The sequence below is a fragment of the Lottia gigantea genome, assembly GCF_000327385.1.
Source record: "Lottia gigantea unplaced genomic scaffold LOTGIsca_107, whole genome shotgun sequence".
NCBI lineage: Eukaryota > Metazoa > Mollusca > Gastropoda > Lottiidae > Lottia > Lottia gigantea.
Window position 1 is genome coordinate 216760 of NW_008706931.1, and position 18352 is coordinate 235111.

General features: G+C 33.3%; 1 protein-coding gene across 1 annotated transcript; it reads left to right on the plus strand.

The window, feature by feature from the left end:
- Window positions 1-3033: 3033 nt before the first annotated feature.
- Window positions 3034-14840, plus strand: LOTGIDRAFT_170937 (hypothetical protein; the record flags this gene model as incomplete). The annotated part of the gene is made up of 11 exons (XM_009046802.1): window positions 3034-3463; window positions 7118-7215; window positions 9174-9265; window positions 9590-9740; window positions 10429-10579; window positions 12000-12060; window positions 12903-12969; window positions 13369-13451; window positions 13691-13826; window positions 13988-14029; window positions 14625-14840. 11 exons carry the CDS (start codon window positions 3034-3036, stop codon window positions 14838-14840), a joined length of 1527 nt encoding a protein of 508 aa, XP_009045050.1.
- Between the last annotated feature and the right edge of the window lie 3512 nt (window positions 14841-18352).

Sequence of the window (18352 nt, forward strand, 5' to 3'; positions counted from 1 at the left end):
ATCATTGAAAGCAGGAGTAAACTGCTGGAACAACGGAACTATTTGTATGTAGTTTCCTCTACAATTAGTGAGTTATTGATTTAACACGGAAAGAACTATAGCGATATTTTGACACTGCAGATAGTAATTTAGTGATAGGGTTAGACGGCAGACACCTGGACGACTTTCGGAAGCAATGACTGTGTCATCAGAAGTTTTCTAATCTCGAAAAAGATTTGAAACCTAATCGCCTAGCAGACAACAAAAAATTTTCAATGGTGGGTATTTGTAGATGACGAAAATTTCGGATTAGAACTGCGAAAAAAATAAAATGTTAAGAATTATACGGTGATGAATTTTTGAAATATTGGATCTGATGGGAAATATTGGATTTTTTTTTAAATAATGAATATTATTTGAAATGGTGATATTGAAATTGTTTTAAAATATTGGATTTGTTTCGGAATATTGGACCTGTTTCGAAATACTGAATCTGTTTTAGAATAAAGGATTTGTTTTGAAATAACGGACCTGTTTTGAAATATTAGTTCTGTTTTGAAATATTATTTTTGATGTTTTGTCATAGGCTATTGAATCCTTTTGAATTTGTTGGATCTTTTTTAAATTTTGGATCTTGTTGAAATCTTGGATATATTGTGAAATATTGGATTGGCATATGTTATGAAATATTAAGACATTGAAGTTGAAATAAAATTTTCCCGACCAGGCAAATGGTGGTTGACATATTTTGGCAAATATTTACCATTAACGTACTGCGCCAAGTTCGATGTGGTGACGACAGTTACAATTGGCACGCCAGGTTTTTGTTGAATTTCTGCAAAGTGATATGGATTTCTGAAATTGAGTTCTATTTGATGGTATTTGAAGGATAAAGCTGAATGAATTTTTGTGTTATCATTACACCTGAAAATATTTCTATTATATGCTATTTACATCTATGTAGCAACTGATCAAATTGAGTTGTTATAAAAAAGTTAAATGAAAACGGATAATACTAATTGTTAATTAAGCAGTGTGACCTAGTTTTGGTGTTTGTATAATGACATGATGCTATTCATTGGAACCTCAGTAAGAGGCATATTTCTCTACAATTAAAAGACGTTTGTTTTTCTTTCTTTCTTTTCTTATTAATTTTATAGTTTACGTTAACTTTTTAAATAGTTTTGGCTTTAAAAAATTAGCGACTAGAGTTTTCTGGTTTAAACTTTCAGATACGTAAAAGGAATTGTAAAAAGGTTTTTCTAAATTTTTCATGTGATTAGTGAACACTGATAGCATCAATTTGCTCTATTCTCAGAAGTGGTCCTTATCTGACAAAGCATTTTTGCGATTAGTGAAGTCACAAAACACTTTGTTTTAGTGGAATTGCAGGAATCAAAGAGGTCTGATTGGAAAATAGAATGGTGCAAATCGATGCTGTTAGAAAATCTCTTTACAATCCCTTTAAGGGACACATTCCTTTTGATTTGGTGTATAGTTTTTTTCCAAAACTTGACGTTAACTTAAATTTTGTGATAAAGTAGAAGATTATCTGTCTGCTGATCATGTGCTATATATAGCTAGGTTGATAAATCACCAAGTGTTCTGTACAAAATTGGAAATAATGACACTTAGACCTATTTTGAAGTTCTTTTCATAGTTTCATTTGCTTGGTTATGCCGGACATGGTTGCATTTTCTTATCTCGGTCTGCTTGTGGAGGTCCGATGACTTTGAAGAAGTCATCTTCACTCATAAATCCAGTTGACCAAGCTCAGTAGCAGTGCCCAAATTCATTCCACTCTTCATCCCCTGTCTCTTCTTACTTACTGACCAACTTCATTCCACTCCCTTAAAATACAGATGCCGCGTCACCATTTGATCTTGGAGTATCCAACAAAAGGTACTGGCAAATGGCCATGAGTCCAATATTGACATTAATAATAGACTCCAAACATTGGACTCTTGGTCCATTGCCAAATAAATATGGCCTGTTGTATATTGTTTGAATTTTTCCATTATATTTGAGAAATGGAATAGCAGCCTTAAAATAGCACTGTTTGTCTTATAATGCCTTTGCATTGATAAAAATGTAAGCACGAGAACACATTATGTCTCCAAAATTAGTTTCTACACAGAACAATTTTCAGCCAATACTGGTGACCCTCTCAAAAAGAGAATGTGTTTCTTTTCAATGAAAACTTACAAAAGATTATATCAACGCAAAGACAATCTAAGAATATCAGCATTATTTGGAGTCTAATATTCCAATTCTCTTAAAAAAAGTCGAAAAAATTAAAAAAAAAAAAAACATTTTGATTTGCTCATCTGACAATAGTCATAACTCATATAGGATATACCGATATGAGTATTTACGCCAATTTCAGAAATATTGCACTAAAATACTCTTCATGGACAACAAAAAATGTATCAATTTGATATAGCCAAGAAAAGAATAATATTAATAGCTCGGTCAATATTTTCATCCTAATCAGCAACAAAATCTAAAATAATAAATTGCGTTAGATGTATTATCCGCCTTCCAAGATTAGAAAATTGTATTGGAGAGCCCCACATGAGACACACATGGATTTGAAGGCTCAAATTTTGACGGTGAGCTGTTAACATTATTACTGATTGGCTTACCTAAAACTTCCCGTTTCTGATACTAAAAGTATGGTTGGTCAAAAAAAAAATTGAACACACAATTTAATGTGTTTAAATTAACTGATGATGAAAATGTGGTGTACCATAAAATTGTGTTCGTTTGTTTATTTGATATCTTTATTTCTTCGAGATAATTATATAAATTTTTCAGGTGCAATGGAGGTTGGTGATGCATGAGTAGCCTTGGTACAATTGAGATTGAATATTGAGATTTCGTCGAAACCTTCAGATGTTTGAACTACATGTAATATATGCCAATGGTTTGACAGATGAAAACTTGATATGCCCTGAACATTTCAAGAGGAAGATAAATTACACACTGGTTATTGCTTAAAACTACGTCTCTTTTCGGAATAAAGAATCAAATCGATTTTACCATAAAAACAAAATGGAACAGTGTCGAGACCGATATGGCGAATTCTCTAAGGGAATGTTCAATCTATGGACGTGTGCCATGTGTTATCATTACCTCTTTCAAGACAAGATGGAGTTAAGGGTCAACTGGCCGCATGGACATACCTTAACTGCTGGAAACAGCTCCGAATCGTCCATTATCATATATCCAGATATTTACAATCACAGTGTAACAAGCCTGGTCTGTAAGACTCTTGATACTCGTGATTGTAATCGTTGGACTGAGTGCTGTAAAGCTGCTGCTAAATGTTGTGAGAAGCAGCTACACGAGCGATTACCCGCCAAAATCGGTGATGATTCTTGCCCGAGAACGTGGGATGGTTTTAGTTGTGTTGATGCTGCAAAGAAAAGAACTACTGTTTATTTGGCTTGTCCATCCTACATAGAGCAGCGGTCGGCCATGGGTAAGTTACTTGGACTTGTATCTAGATAAACTAAAATAAAAAAAATGTTCAAGGCAGAATCGTATTATAAGTATACATAATAATACTGGGGGCAGGTGAGCGTATTTTATCGCCCGATTGTGGTGATTTTTAAATTGCTCAAAAAATTCGTGTATGTGCCCGCTAATTTCGACCAAGACTTTTTAACGCTCGTACGAATCGCCGGCATAAAAAAATGTTACTTATTTTCGGCCGATTAAAACTACGGCATAAAAGGTTACATATTTTCTGCCAATTTTTTACGCTATTCAAGATTCGCTGACAATTTTCAATCAAAAGTAGTTGGTTCTTTACAATCCATTTAAATTAAGCGTTTTATGACGTCCCCGTCGCAAAGGTAAATAGTGGAATTTCAAGAACTACACACAGCCTTATGACTGAAAATAAAAATCACACAAATCGAGACTTTTAGTATCCCAGATACACAAAACCTCTTTGCAATTCCTCTAATGTATCATTACTGTAATAGGACTTTGATATGAGAGTTGTTCAACTCAAATATAACCCACGTTTCAAGTCTGCTGAGATTTGATAGATTTATTCTAAATTTATGAAGTTTGATCAATTGAATTAGTTGAGTATAAACATACGTGAATTATATTAAACCATAAGCTATCAAGTGACAGTCAGCAAGATAGGTATACAACTATACGAGGTAATTGAATCACTTCATGAATAGTTAATCAGATTTTACAAGATTTATAAACGTTTAGAGATGTTCCATGCCATCGTTTAATTAATTAATGTTGTTATGACAAAAACCCATTTAAAGTTGGGTACCTTCGAGTGTGATAAGTGAAAATGTGTTATTTCTGACTTCGCTCATATACTATCAAATGGCATGAATTTGGTTTTTTTATAGTTGACACCAACGCGTTGTTAGGGTTTGTTATATAGGCGCAAAGGGACAAGTTAGGTTTCAATTTAATGTTTTATTAACAAGTAAGGTCTCTATGTAAAAAAGTTCAGGTTCCTTTATTTGTTATGATAACAAGCTAGGTTTCTGTGTAATGTTCGATAGAAAGTTAGATATTTTATAATGTTTTGTTTTACAAGCTAGGTTTCTTTATAATGTTTAAATAAAGATCTTGGAATCTGGGGCAAAAAGACATCTTCGGTGATTCAATGGCAATCTTGCTCTTAACATGCTACGTTCCTCTCGCGTGTTAGCTTAAGGACAAGGTTCCTAATTCAGGTATTTGAAGGGCATGCTAGGCTGTTTGTGCCGTGACTGGAATAACTCCAAGTAACACATTACTTAAGCGACGGTAGCATAATTATATTGTTTATATTCTAAACGATTTATGCTACCGGTGCTTAAGGAACATGCAAGTAACAAGGACTCATTTCTAAAGATTTCTTGAGTGAATTATCCCTAGAATTGCTTCTTGTAACTCTCTTAGTTTGAAAGATAAGCTTTTTGAGTGTGTTTTCCGGTGATCTCTAAGCTCCTCGGTGTTGTTGTAGAACAACAGCCTTGTTTAATTTTTAAATCAAAAGTGACAGAAAGAAATAATCATATTTTATAAGGATACCAGTGTACCAGCATGTCTTTTGGCATTTATCTCAACCGGATACCAGTAACCATAATAAGGAAAGATATTGGGCGATCTTGTGTTCCTACACACATCCCAGCTGATCTCTCTTCATTATGACTAAAAATCTATATTGAATAGCACTCTATCAATGATGTTTTATGATTTTGAAAGAAGTCAGTCTATTCATTTTGTATACCAACCAATAACTATGTAAATCTGATGGAATAAAGAGAAACAAAATGTATATTAATTCGTTTTTTACCCTAAGATTTGAATAATTTGCAGATAATTTCAGTTTCACGAAATTAACGTGATACAAGTCTTTCAGAATTTGCGAAGTGTATCGGAGACACTTATATCAATTTTGCACAATTCCAATGTTCTGGCAATTCAAATAAAACTAAATGCTCCTTAGATATTATGAACAGCTCTTGCGATAGTGACATCATATTTGGTTGAACATTTCTATAATTGCAGGAACCACAAACATAATTCAATAAGAAGAATTAATGGACATAATAAAATATAGAGTTTATAATTATCATATTTTATAATTTTCCTCATTGCACACTGCATGTTGTGGCCCGTTTGCATTTGATCATTCAGGTGCAGAAAAGCAGAACGTAAGGCGTAATGGAAAATAAATTTTAGTTTCACATTTGAACCATTGTCATTGATCATGAATGAAGATCAATAAAACAATCTAGGTTTGGTAGACAATATCAATTTACATACCTTCATTAATATTATTATAACACCACCCCGGGGACAGCTTTACATCTTGTCGTGAAATTGTCTGAAACTTTAGATGTGTGGTCTTCACCAGGGCAATTATAAGATTATTGACAAAAGGATTTAGGACCATTTCCCATATCAAGTACTCTTAAATGGGTTGAAAAGAGGTTTTCTAAACTTTTTATGTGTATTAGAAAAACTGATAGCATCAATTTGTACTATTCCTAATTTCAGCTCGAGATTTTTTCATATCGCCAATGTCATATTTTATTCGCATATTACATCCTGTTATGATAACCAGGAAGGTTGATAACGGCATACGATAATTGTCAGAGAATTCTTTTATTCTTTTATGCTTTTATTGATAACCTTTTTGAGAGAGATTTGGTAATTTTTCATATCACCAATTTCTTTTTTCATCCGTACATTAACACTCAATTATGAACATTATTAACACTCTAATTCATACATTATTAACACTTCAAATGTTATTTTTAATGATCTGGCAAAACCAATGATAATAATATATCGATTGAATGGCACTAGTGGTTTTACAAAATCGTATGTTTAATTATTCATAAAGGAAATATACCATGAATTAATATCGGAAGTGAGAATGTATACGTGACTTTCCCGGAAACTTTTACGGGATATAAGTCTGGAACTTCGTTTCCTCATTTCCTGCTTGTATATATCATTATCTTAACCACGATTGCCCCGATCTTTCCAACCAGCCCCCATAATTATATACCCCGTGCCATGGTATCCTGTGTCTTCCCGTACCTGGAATATTTCCATTTCTTTTTCCAAATCACCAAATCTCTTTACACTCTATTTTTCTATATTTTTCAAAATTAGGAAACATAAGAAATTAGGCTATGCTTGTTCCGTGTCCAATCGTTTTGTAAAAATACTTTGTAAGGGGCAAATTGGGAAGTGACAAAGTGTGAATAAAGGGCTAAATAGAAAGGAGGCGAAATAGGAAAGTGGCAAAACAGAATCAGGGGCGAAAGGATAAAACGGGAAGGATTGGTGGCGAACTGGGAAGTCATAGAGTAATATACCTTTGAATTTTCCAACCCGATTCCCCCTTGTCAGTGATACTGTTACAGATATGCTATGTGGTATTGGTAAAAAAAGAAATGAACAGTGGAGTTCCTTTGAATCATTAGATGGGGGGATCGAGTGGAGGAAACATAATTGTCGCGGGAGGCTCACAACAGTATCAGGAGGCAGAGGCGACCAGCTTATTTTCTGCCCTCCAACCAGCCCTAAGCAGAAACGCCAGTGGAAATGAATATTATGGGTATTGTATTATACGTTTATCAAGTGTATGTTTCAGGTCGAGCTGAAAAGATCTGTGATGGAAATGGAAGTTGGTTTAGAGAACCAGAAAATGGTTTAGAATGGACTGATTACACTAAATGTGTTAATCTGGAGGTACTGTACTGCACACCATTTATATCTATTATTTTTTATTATAAAGGTTTGGAAATTTTGTTTTGGAAGCGTGACCCCATACGAAACAACACACCTGACCTAATAAGATCATGAACTTAGTTAACCGCCATATGAAAGAAGCATGAACCGAACTAGCCTACTGTTCTACACCTTAAACAAATGACTTCGTATGTAAATGCAACCAATAAAAAACCCCACACGTAATTGCCATTTCAAAGTTTAATTGAAATATGAAAAAAAAAGAAAATTGACCGACTTTGTCGGAATTAGTGTTTTCAATGTCAACCATATTAACTGTCTATATCAGAACGACAGACAGTTAGGTATGTTTGATTTTCCTCTGTGAATACCGACAACGGGGTGTGGTTGGATTTCAATTCTGTGAATGATTATGGACATTTAAAACATTGTTTTGGAGAGAGGCGGTTGATTGGTATTTTCGTTTACTGATGTCGCTACAGATGTTATTGGCAGATTTAATTATCACTGTTCTAAATTAACATGAGAATATTGATGACAATGACAGTAGAATGCCAGTCACGGAATCACTGACGTCTAGTTTTGTTTGCCAGGCTTGAGTAGGTCAATGCTCTAACAGTCCTATTCATGACTTGAAAATAGGTTAAGTGAGGATTAAGAATCTAATAGTGATGCAGGTTAGAGGGACGATTCATTATGCTACAGACTGTGCACGTTAAACATCCCTCAACAGTTAAAAACCGGCCTGTTAAATATTTTCTCATTGCACACTTTTCAGCGTTGCACATCTTTACAGGCCTGATCAGATCTAAAAAGTAGGACTTTAAACTCAATTTCACTTTATTTCTATAGAATAGGGTATATAATTTCAGGAATACAGGTAACTGTACAATGTTGTTATAATATGTAATATAGAATAGAGTATTATAATTACAGGAATACAAGTTACTGTACAATGTTGTTATAATATGTAATATAGAATAGAGTATTATAATTTCAGGGATACAAGTTACTGTACAATGTTGTTATAATATTTAATATAGAATAGAGTATTATAATTTCAGGGATACAAGTTACTGTACAAAGTTGTTATAATATGTAATATAAAATAGGGTATTATAATTTCAGGAATACAAGTTAATGTACAATGTTGTTATAATATGTAATATAGAATAGGGTATATAATTTCAGGAATACAGGTAACTGTACAATTTTGTTATAATATGTAATATAAAATAGGGTATTATAATTTCAGGGATACAAGTTACTGTACAATGTTGTTATAATATGTAATATAGAATAGAGTATTATAATTTCAGGAATACAGGTTACTGTAAAATGTTGTTATAATATGTAATATAGAATAGGGTATATAATTTCAGGAATACAGGTAACTGTACAATGTTGTTATAATATGTAATATAGAATAGAGTATTATAATTTCAGGGATACAAGTTACTGTACAATGTTGTTATAATATGTAATATAGAATAGGGTATTATAATTTCAGGGATACAAGTTACTGTACAATGTTGTTATAATATGTAATATAGAATAGAGTATTATAATTTCAGGGATACAAGTTACTGTACAATGTTGTTATAATATGTAATATAGAATAGAGTTTTATAATTTCAGGGATACAGGTTAATGTACAATGTTGTTATAATATGTAATATAGAATAGAGTATTATAATTTCAGGGATACAAGTTACTGTACAATGTTGTTATAATATGTAATATAGAATAGGGTATTATAATTTCAGGGATACAAGTTACTGTACAATGTTGTTATAATATGTAATATAAAATAGGGTATTATACTTTCAGGGATACAAGTTACTGTACAATGTTGTTATAATATGTAATATAGAATAGGGTATTATAATTTCAGGGATACAGGTTACTGTACAATGTTGTTATAATATGTAATATAGAATAGGGTATTATACTTTCAGGGATACAAGTTACTGTACAATGTTGTTATAATATGTAATGTGATCAGTTTATTATTATTATTACCTGGATGTTTAATATTTATTGGATTCAGGTGAGTTTCATAGCACATTTATTAAAAGTAATTCATTATCACTTGTTAGCGGACATAGCAAAGCATTTCTGTTCATTTCATTTACGACTTTATACGCGTGCATCACCTGTCGTAAGCTACAATCCGATTACTAATTCCATATATATTTTACACAATCTCGTCCACAGAGATGATATAGTAATGATAAGTAGCGATTAGCACCAATTATGTACATATATCATATTGATATGGTATTAAAGATACCTTGATATTATTCCTGTTTCTTTTTTAATCCGTGTCCACGTCTCTGTAGAATTACGGTTGTTATTCACATTCGTATTTCAGACATCTAAGACAACAACATCGAGTACGAATACATTTAAACCTGTTTATATCGTTTTTATTGAGAAATATAGTGTATATTTTATGGGACAACTTAGTATATAACGACCGCCTTGAAAACAGAGCAGCAGAAACCTTTATGCATCAAAATACGGTATGTATGTATGTATATTTTGAGGCTATCGACTTTTTATATAAACAAATTAGTTGTTTTATATTAAAAGATTCGCTGTAAATTTCAGTATATTTCATATTGACACATTTGTTGTTAAATTCTGTGTAACCTATATCACAGATTAGTTGTAAAATTTTGTACATTTTACATGGACAAATTGGTTGTAAAATTTTGTATATTTTATATTGACAGATTGGTTTGAAAAATTCTGTATATTTTATATTGACAAATTGGTTGTAAAATTTTGTATATTTTATATTGACAGATTGGTTGTAAAATTTTGTATATTTTATATTGACAGATTGGTTGTAAAATTCTGTATATTTTATATTGACAGATTGGTTTGAAAAATTCTGTATATTTTATATGGACAAATTGGTTGTAAAATTTTGTATATTTTATATTGACAGATTGGTTGTAAAATTTTGTATATTTTATATTGACAGATTGGTTGTAAAATTCTGTATATTTTATATTAACAGATAAGATAAGACAATTCTGTATATTTTACATTGAGATTGGTTGTAAAATTCTGTATACATGCATCTTATATTCACAGATTGGTTGTAAAATTATGTACATTTTATATTTACAGATTGGGTTTGTAATTTAGTATATTTTATTTTAACAGGTTGGTTGTTAAATTTTGTATATTTTATTTTAACAGATTAGTTGTAAAATTCTGTACATCTTAACCAGATATTCACTGGCGGTCAATTTTTGTTGGATGTTTTTAGAAGGTTTCCATCTACACCGTTTGATAGTTAGTGCGTTTAAGATTCCAAGCACCATTCAGTCTTATTACTTCTGTGGGTGGTGTAAGTATATGATTATTTTTCTATAATGAAAAGAAGATAGTTCTCAAATTTGGTAAACGTGAAATGAAACAGGATGTTACTTTCCACTTCTCTGCACCTGATTGTGCCAATGAAGACCGCACCATATATTGTGCAATGAGGAGAGTTTGTAGGGACAGCGATATTGCACTACTCCTTTCCAATTTCCAGCCATGAAGGGCTAGTAAACGAGGAATCTTTAACGCACAACACGCGAGGCCCCAGTTACTTGTACCATTTGAACGACTAATATAGGAGGAAACTAGGTTAAAAAAAAAATCCGAATTTTTTATCTCAACCTATATGTCGGAATTCAAAGCTAGATCTTCAAGCTAGCGAGCAAACTTTTAGTTAAAACCCCCAGATACATTAAGGGGCGTAGCTCCTGTTCTAGATTTTGGTCCATAGTTTACATTAATTCGAGTACCTAACTTTTCCAATTTACTAAAAACATTAGATAGAAAAACTATTTCTGTGATCCAATGACTCAACTATATTTTAAAAAAATCTGAATCGAGTAATATTGGCATCTATTATATTAGGATAAATGATTATTATTTGTAACACAATTATCCTTCGGTTTAAATGTGTTGAAAATGAAAAATCAGTATGATACTTCACACTATTGATAAATTCCTTCTTGATTAGCATGATCTAATCTTGTACAACACGCAACATAACAACTAACACGAAACACCAATTTATCTGAAATATTATTATAAGCTCTCTACAATATGAAGCGTGACATTTAATTAATATTAGTATTAGTATTAGTATTATATGCTTAAAGGGACTGTAAATAGGTTTTTTAAACCTTTTATGTCTATCGGGAACATTTATAGCTTCCATATGCATCATTAAGACGATTGAGGTTCCTGTAATTTCAGAAAAAATGAATGGTAATATGACGTCACTATCGCTACAAGAACGGGTATATAACTGACATAAACACAGAAATTTTGAAAATTATAGGTTTTTGATGGTTGTCATATTGAAATTCAGTTGGCAGCAGTTGTAGCTACTTGAAACTTGAATCATTGTTTTCCTTAACCCCCGAAATGTACAATAAGGTACTGAGGAAAGGTTCATGGTTGACATAGATTCAGAAATATCAACAATTAAAGATCTTTTATGGGCGTCTCCTGCAGATTTTATTCACGTTGCTCCATAACGTATTAACATTCAACATATTAAAGTAAAAGTATGCAAAACTTGTTGCTTGTATCACAAAATGCACAATGGATTTGATATGCCGCTTGACTTGCATCAATTCGCATCATTCAAATTTCCAGTCAGGCGTCTGTTGTTCTTGCAATTCCACTACAATTAAATGTTTTATGACGTCACAATCGCAAAATATGCTAATGATATCTTAAAACGCTCACTATTTTCTATATTACAGTAGCCCCTATGCTAGCAGTATCAGTGTACAGTACAATTAGAATTCACAGAAAAGACAAAGGGTATGTAGCAAAAACTATGTATTGATTTTTCACTTGATAAGCACTGACTTATTGACCTTTTTTCAGATAAACTTATTTACACTTAATAATATAGGTGTAGATAACTACTAGATCGTGCAGATGGACGAAATTCAACCTTCTATAACTTTTATCGTTGAAACCTCCAAGAAATTACAACACCTTTGTTACTAAACTTGAATTTAAAAAAAAATTCATAAGCAGTTCCAACAGTCTAACAAATTTGCACAGATTGCTTCCCCAGAAGGAAAACGTAATTAAACGTTACTATTTAAGTTATAAATGTTTGAGTTGAAGACTGCAAATCGATCTCGCAAAGGCGTCTGAAGTGATGTAATGATAAATAATCATAATATAAGTTGGATTCGGCAGTTTCTGGACTGAACGGTCTATAGTTGCCCAAAGGTTTACAAGGGCAGCAGAGCGTTGCATTTGGCACAATTTCGCATGAAAAATATATAATTTAATTTGAATCGCAGACCATGATGAATCTAAATGGCCATGCAATACCACTTAAATTGAACCATATATATGAATGAGACTCTGAGAAATAGACTATGTGTATCGGGGACAATGATACATTCAATTTTCTTGTGAACGCTTAAAGTATTCGTTTTAAGATGTGACTATCAGAAAAGCTCTACAATATTATTAGGAGCTTTTGCGATAGTGAAGTCAAAGCGTTTTTTTGCAAGAACCACAGACGTATGACTGGAAATAAGAATGGTGCAAATCTATGTTATCAGTGTCCCCAATACACATAAAAATCATATTAGTGTTGTACTGCCCTAGTGTATGTTAATTCCTGTTTTTTTATTAACTAGATGCTGGGTTGAAAATGCTGGAAGTTTTGAATGGGTTCTGTACACTCCCAATCTTATATGTATAATCGTAAGTTTTGGTTTTGACTAAACAGAATTTGAGTATCGATCTTCTCCACATTATCAGTACCCATTTTCAAATTGGTCTACTGGAAAAATAAAGAAAGGGTCACACCGGAGCGTCCTTACTGCCCTGCTTTGGCGAGGGAAAATAGTTTAAGAGCTAAAAGTGTGTTGGAAAGCCAATGGTGTCTGCCATTTTCGCCGAGTTGAGGTGCATGCCGACGACCTGATAGTAACTGAAATATCGCAAATTTCCGCATGCCAGAGTGACGACCCCTAGTGATGACCCCTAGTGATATTCCCTTCGAACAGCATCAATCAAGCCCTTTAAGCAAATATTCAGACAGCTATATAAGTACTGATGCAAAAGTAACTATGTAAGCAATAATTTTGTTTTTTTTTAAAGGCAAATGTGTTCTTTCTATGTGGTATATTGCGGATCCTGTTATCCCAGTTGCAATCACATCCAAATGAACCAAGCAATTTCAGGTACGTCGGCTTCAGAAATGTATTTTATCATTCCGATATCCAACTGAAGGTCCTGTAATTCAAAAAAAAAATGGACCAAATGTCACGTCACCATCGCAAAATCTCCATTAATTGGTTCAAGTTGTATTTGTGATAGTGACGTCATAACTAAGTACAGAATCTATTAATTGCCGAAAACCATATTCGGATTGGAAATCGGATTGGTACAAATTGTATTTTATTTTTGTTTTTGTTTTCAGAAGAGCTCTGAAAGCTTCGATTGTATTGGTACCATTGTTTGGTCTTCAGTTGTTCCTAGTAATATATCGTCCAGTACCGGAATCTTACTATTCTTTCTTATTTGAGATTGTGGCTGCTGTTATTACTAATTCTCAGGTAAGACTTGATGCTTTATACAGGTCTCTCTCCACTAAAACGATATGTTTCCATCTTGGTTCACGAAATTCAACCTCCAATATGTCTAAAATAAAAGGAACACGACCGACATCTGCAGAAGTAAGCGAACAATATGATTTAGTTTATAATTTTCGTTTCAGGGCGCCATTATTGCTTTATGGTTATGTTATTTCAACAAAGAGGTATGAATAAAGCCTTAACAATCCTACGTTCAGATATTTTTATCCTACTGAAATGTTAACTTTGTTAATTGATAGAAAAAGTTGTAGAATCTGAGAGCCACTACTGGCTCCTAGGAAAATCTGATCAATCTCTGACCTTAATGTGCCTTGACTAAACATTGCGGTTGTCGATAGTTATATTAGTCATGTTCCTCTTTCTATTGAATCTTGTAATGAACCCGCTTTACAGATTTTGCGACCATCTGGTTGATCGCTTATTGTCGATCAATACTCATGTCAACTATAACGAATCCAATGAGATGCTCTAAACGGATTGTAAATAAGTTTCCTAAATGATTATGACGTCACTATCGCAAAAACCACTAATAATATCTTTGGATCTGTATAATAATGACGTTATAAAACTTTTTGTTTTAGTGGAATTGCACGACCAACATACGTCTGAATGAAAATTGGAAAAGTACAAATCAATGCCATAAGTGACTTCAATACACATAGAAAGTTAAGAAAATCTCTATACAATCTCTTATCTTGAGCCGAGCACGCTTAGTAGTATAACCAGTTTCAAACATTATATATATATATTTTTTTACAGGTGCATCAAAAAGTACGAGCTCATATTCCATATTTCAAAAAGAGAAATGGGTATCGCCATGATGAAGTCAGAAGTGGCTTTAATAGAAATATCCATCCAGAAGCAGATGAAAATTGTCAAGAAACATGTGGCCTACGGACAAGTAAAATGCTTCTTCATAATAATCCGCAACCAAGTGAAATGCTTCAGTTGCAGACTTTCAAATCAGGCTATTAGAAATATCAATGGAACAATGACATCGACAGTGTTGATCTGTTCTGTTTAATGTAATGATTATTTGACTTGAGCTCATTGCATCGCTACCATACATTCCTCATCGGGTCAGCTAATGGAAATCGGGGTTCACGATATCAAGAGACGATATCAGATCTAATAAAATTGTCAATACTCTCTGTTTACTAATATCGTAATCTTTTTAAAAGCATTTCTATTTATCCGAATCTAATAATTTATGTATACCTGGTCACAATTTTTGTGGCAAATGCACCTTTATGAATACAGTCACTGCCTTAAATTCTACTTTATTACTTGAATGGTACAAGCTATAATTAAAAGGTATTGGGCCATCTAGGATACCTCAGAACACATTATCTCAACAAATACTTACACTAACCGAGATTTAAATCCACGACCACATTTTTTCGAAATGACAAAGAAAATGACATCATTCATCGCTCTGTGCGACAGCTCGTCATTGTGCAATAAACAGAAATACATACTTCATCCAAATAATCTTACTAGGGTGTCGCATTCACTGCCTCCGAGAATCGGTACAGTGTCGGCTTTCAACTCCGACAATCTCTTGCGGCGTTCATTAACGTCTTGTCATCGAAAAAAAAATCCATACATACCTAACTTTGCTAAGCTACCCGACTTAGCTCAAGTTTTGGTCTTTTCCCACCAATAAGACCCTAGAGATATGGAAAAACACTTAAAACCTAATTAGAGAAAAATGTAGTATTTTTTTAGTTACAAGGGACGACTGCACGAAATGTGCTCTTAAACAAATAAATTTTTATCTTGAAAAGTTACGAAGCTACAAAGCTGAAATTTTGCAGATATTTTAAAAAAACATAATTAAAAAATCTCCCACTGGCAAACAGCTTTGGAAATGTTTCCGATATTCGGCTCTATATCTTCAAGTTCGAATACCTAACCATGTTTTTGGACATTTCCTACGAACAAAAAATACCCCATGGATTTGGAAAAACACTTAAAACCTAATTAAGAACACTAAGAGAAAAAATAGCATTTTTATGTTACTAGGGTCGACTGCACGAAAAGTTCACAAAGGTACAAAGGTGAAATTTGGCGGGCATATTCACATGGGCTATCAAGAAAAAACAGATCTCTACTCTACTCTCAAACAATTAGAGAAAAAAAAATAGATTTTTTTAGTTACAAGGCACCACTGCACGAAATGTGCTCATACATAAATCAATGTTTATCTTGCAAATTTACAAAGCTAAAAAGCTGAAATTTTGCACACATATGCACCTGGGCCCCCTACACATTTAGAAAAATAACAGAACTGAGAAATCACCCATAGACAAAAAGTTAGCCCAGGAAAGGTTGCCGATATTCGGCCATATAGACGGAAAACGTCCAATCGGTAACTTTGCCAAATATTCTGATTTGGCCCATGTTTTGGGTTTTTCCTACTAATTAGACCCCAGGGAGTCGGAAAAACACTTAAAACCGAATTAAAAACAATTGGAGAAAAAAATAGAATTTTTTTTGTTACAAGGGACTACTGCACAAAATGTGCTTATACTCAAATAAATTTTTATTTTGAAAACTGACCAAGCTACAAAGCTGAAATTGTCACACATATGCACCTAGGCCCCCTACACATTTAAAAAAAACGGAACTGAGAAATCTCCCATAGGGAAAACGTTAGCCCAGGAAAAGTTGCCGATATTCTGCTCTTATAGGCCATATAGACGGAAAACGTGCAATAGCTAACATTGCCAAATAATCCGATTTGGCCCATGTTTTGGGTTTTTCCTACTAATTAGACCCCAGGAAGTCGAAAAAATACTTAAAACCGAATTAAAAACAATTAGAGAAAAAAATAGAATTTTTTTAGTTACAAGGGACAACTGCACGAACGTGCTTATACACAAATAAATTTTTATTTTGAAAAGTTACCAAGCTACAAAGCTGAAATTTTGCACACATATGCACCTGGGCCCCCTACACATGTGAAAAAAACAGAACAGAGAAATCTCCCATAGGGAAAAAGTTAGCACCGGAAAAGTTGTCAATATTCGGCTCTTATAGGCCATACGGACTGAAAACGTGCAATAGCTAACTTTGCCAAATAATCCGATTTGGCCAATGTATTGGGTTTTCCCTACTAATTAGACCCCAGGGAGTCGAAAAAAAAACACTTAAAACCGAATTAAAAACAATTAGAGAAAAAAATAGAATTTTTTAAGTTACAAGGGACTACTGCACGAAATGTGCTTATACACAAATAAATTTTTATTTTGAAAACTTACCAAGCTACAAAGCTGAAATTTTGCACACATATGCATCTGGGCCCCCTACACATGTGGAAAAAAACAGAACAGAGAAATATCCCATAGGGAAAAAGTTAGCCCCGGAAAAGTTGCCGATATTCGGCTCTTATAGGCCATATAGACGTAAAACGTGCAATAGCTAACTTTGTCAAATAATCCGATTTGGCCCATGTTTTGGGTTTTTCCTACTAATTAGACCCCAGGGAGTCGGAAAAACACTTAAAATCGAATTAAAAACAATTAGAGAAAAAATTGATTTTTTTTTAGTTACAAGGGACTACTGCACGAAATGTGCTTATACACAAATAAATTTTTATTTTGAAAACTTACCAAGCTACAAAGCTGAAATTTTGCACACATATGCATCTGGGCCCCCTACACATGTGGAAAAAAAACAGAACTGAGAAATCTCCCATAGGGAAAAAGTTAGCCCCGGAAAAGTTGCCGATATTCGGCTTTTATAGGCTTTTATAGACGGAAAACGTGCAATAGCTAACTTTGCCAAATAATGCGATTTGGCCCATGTTTTGGGTTTTTCCTACTAATTAGACCCCAGGGAGTCTGAAAAATATTTAAAACCGAATTAAAAACAATTAGAGAATAAAATAGAATTTTTTTTAGTAACAAGGCACTACTGCACGAATGTGCTTATACACAAATAAATTTTTATTTTGAAAAGTTACCAAGCTACAAAGCTGAAATTTTGCATACATATGCACCTGGGCCCCCTACACATGTGAAAAAAACAGAACAGAGAAATCTCCCATAGGGAAAAAGTTAGCACCGGAAAAGTTGCCGATATTCGGCTCTTATAGGCCATACGGACTGAAAACATGCAATAGCTAACTTTGCCAAAAAAAACCACTTAAAACCGAATTAAAAACAATTAGAGAAAAAAATAGAATTTTTTAAGTTACAAGGGACTACTGCACGAAATGTGCTTATACACAAATAAATTTTTATTTTGAAAACTTACCAAGATACAAAGCTGAAATTTTGCACACATATGCATCTGGGCCCCCTACACATGTGGAAAAAAAACAGAACAGAGAAATATCCCATAGGGAAAAAGTTAGCCCCGGAAAAGTTGCCGATATTCGGCTTTTATAGGCCATATAGACGGAAAACGTGCAATAGCTAACTTTGCCAAATAATGCGATTTGCCCCATGTTTGGGGTTTTTCCTACTAATTAGACCCCGGGG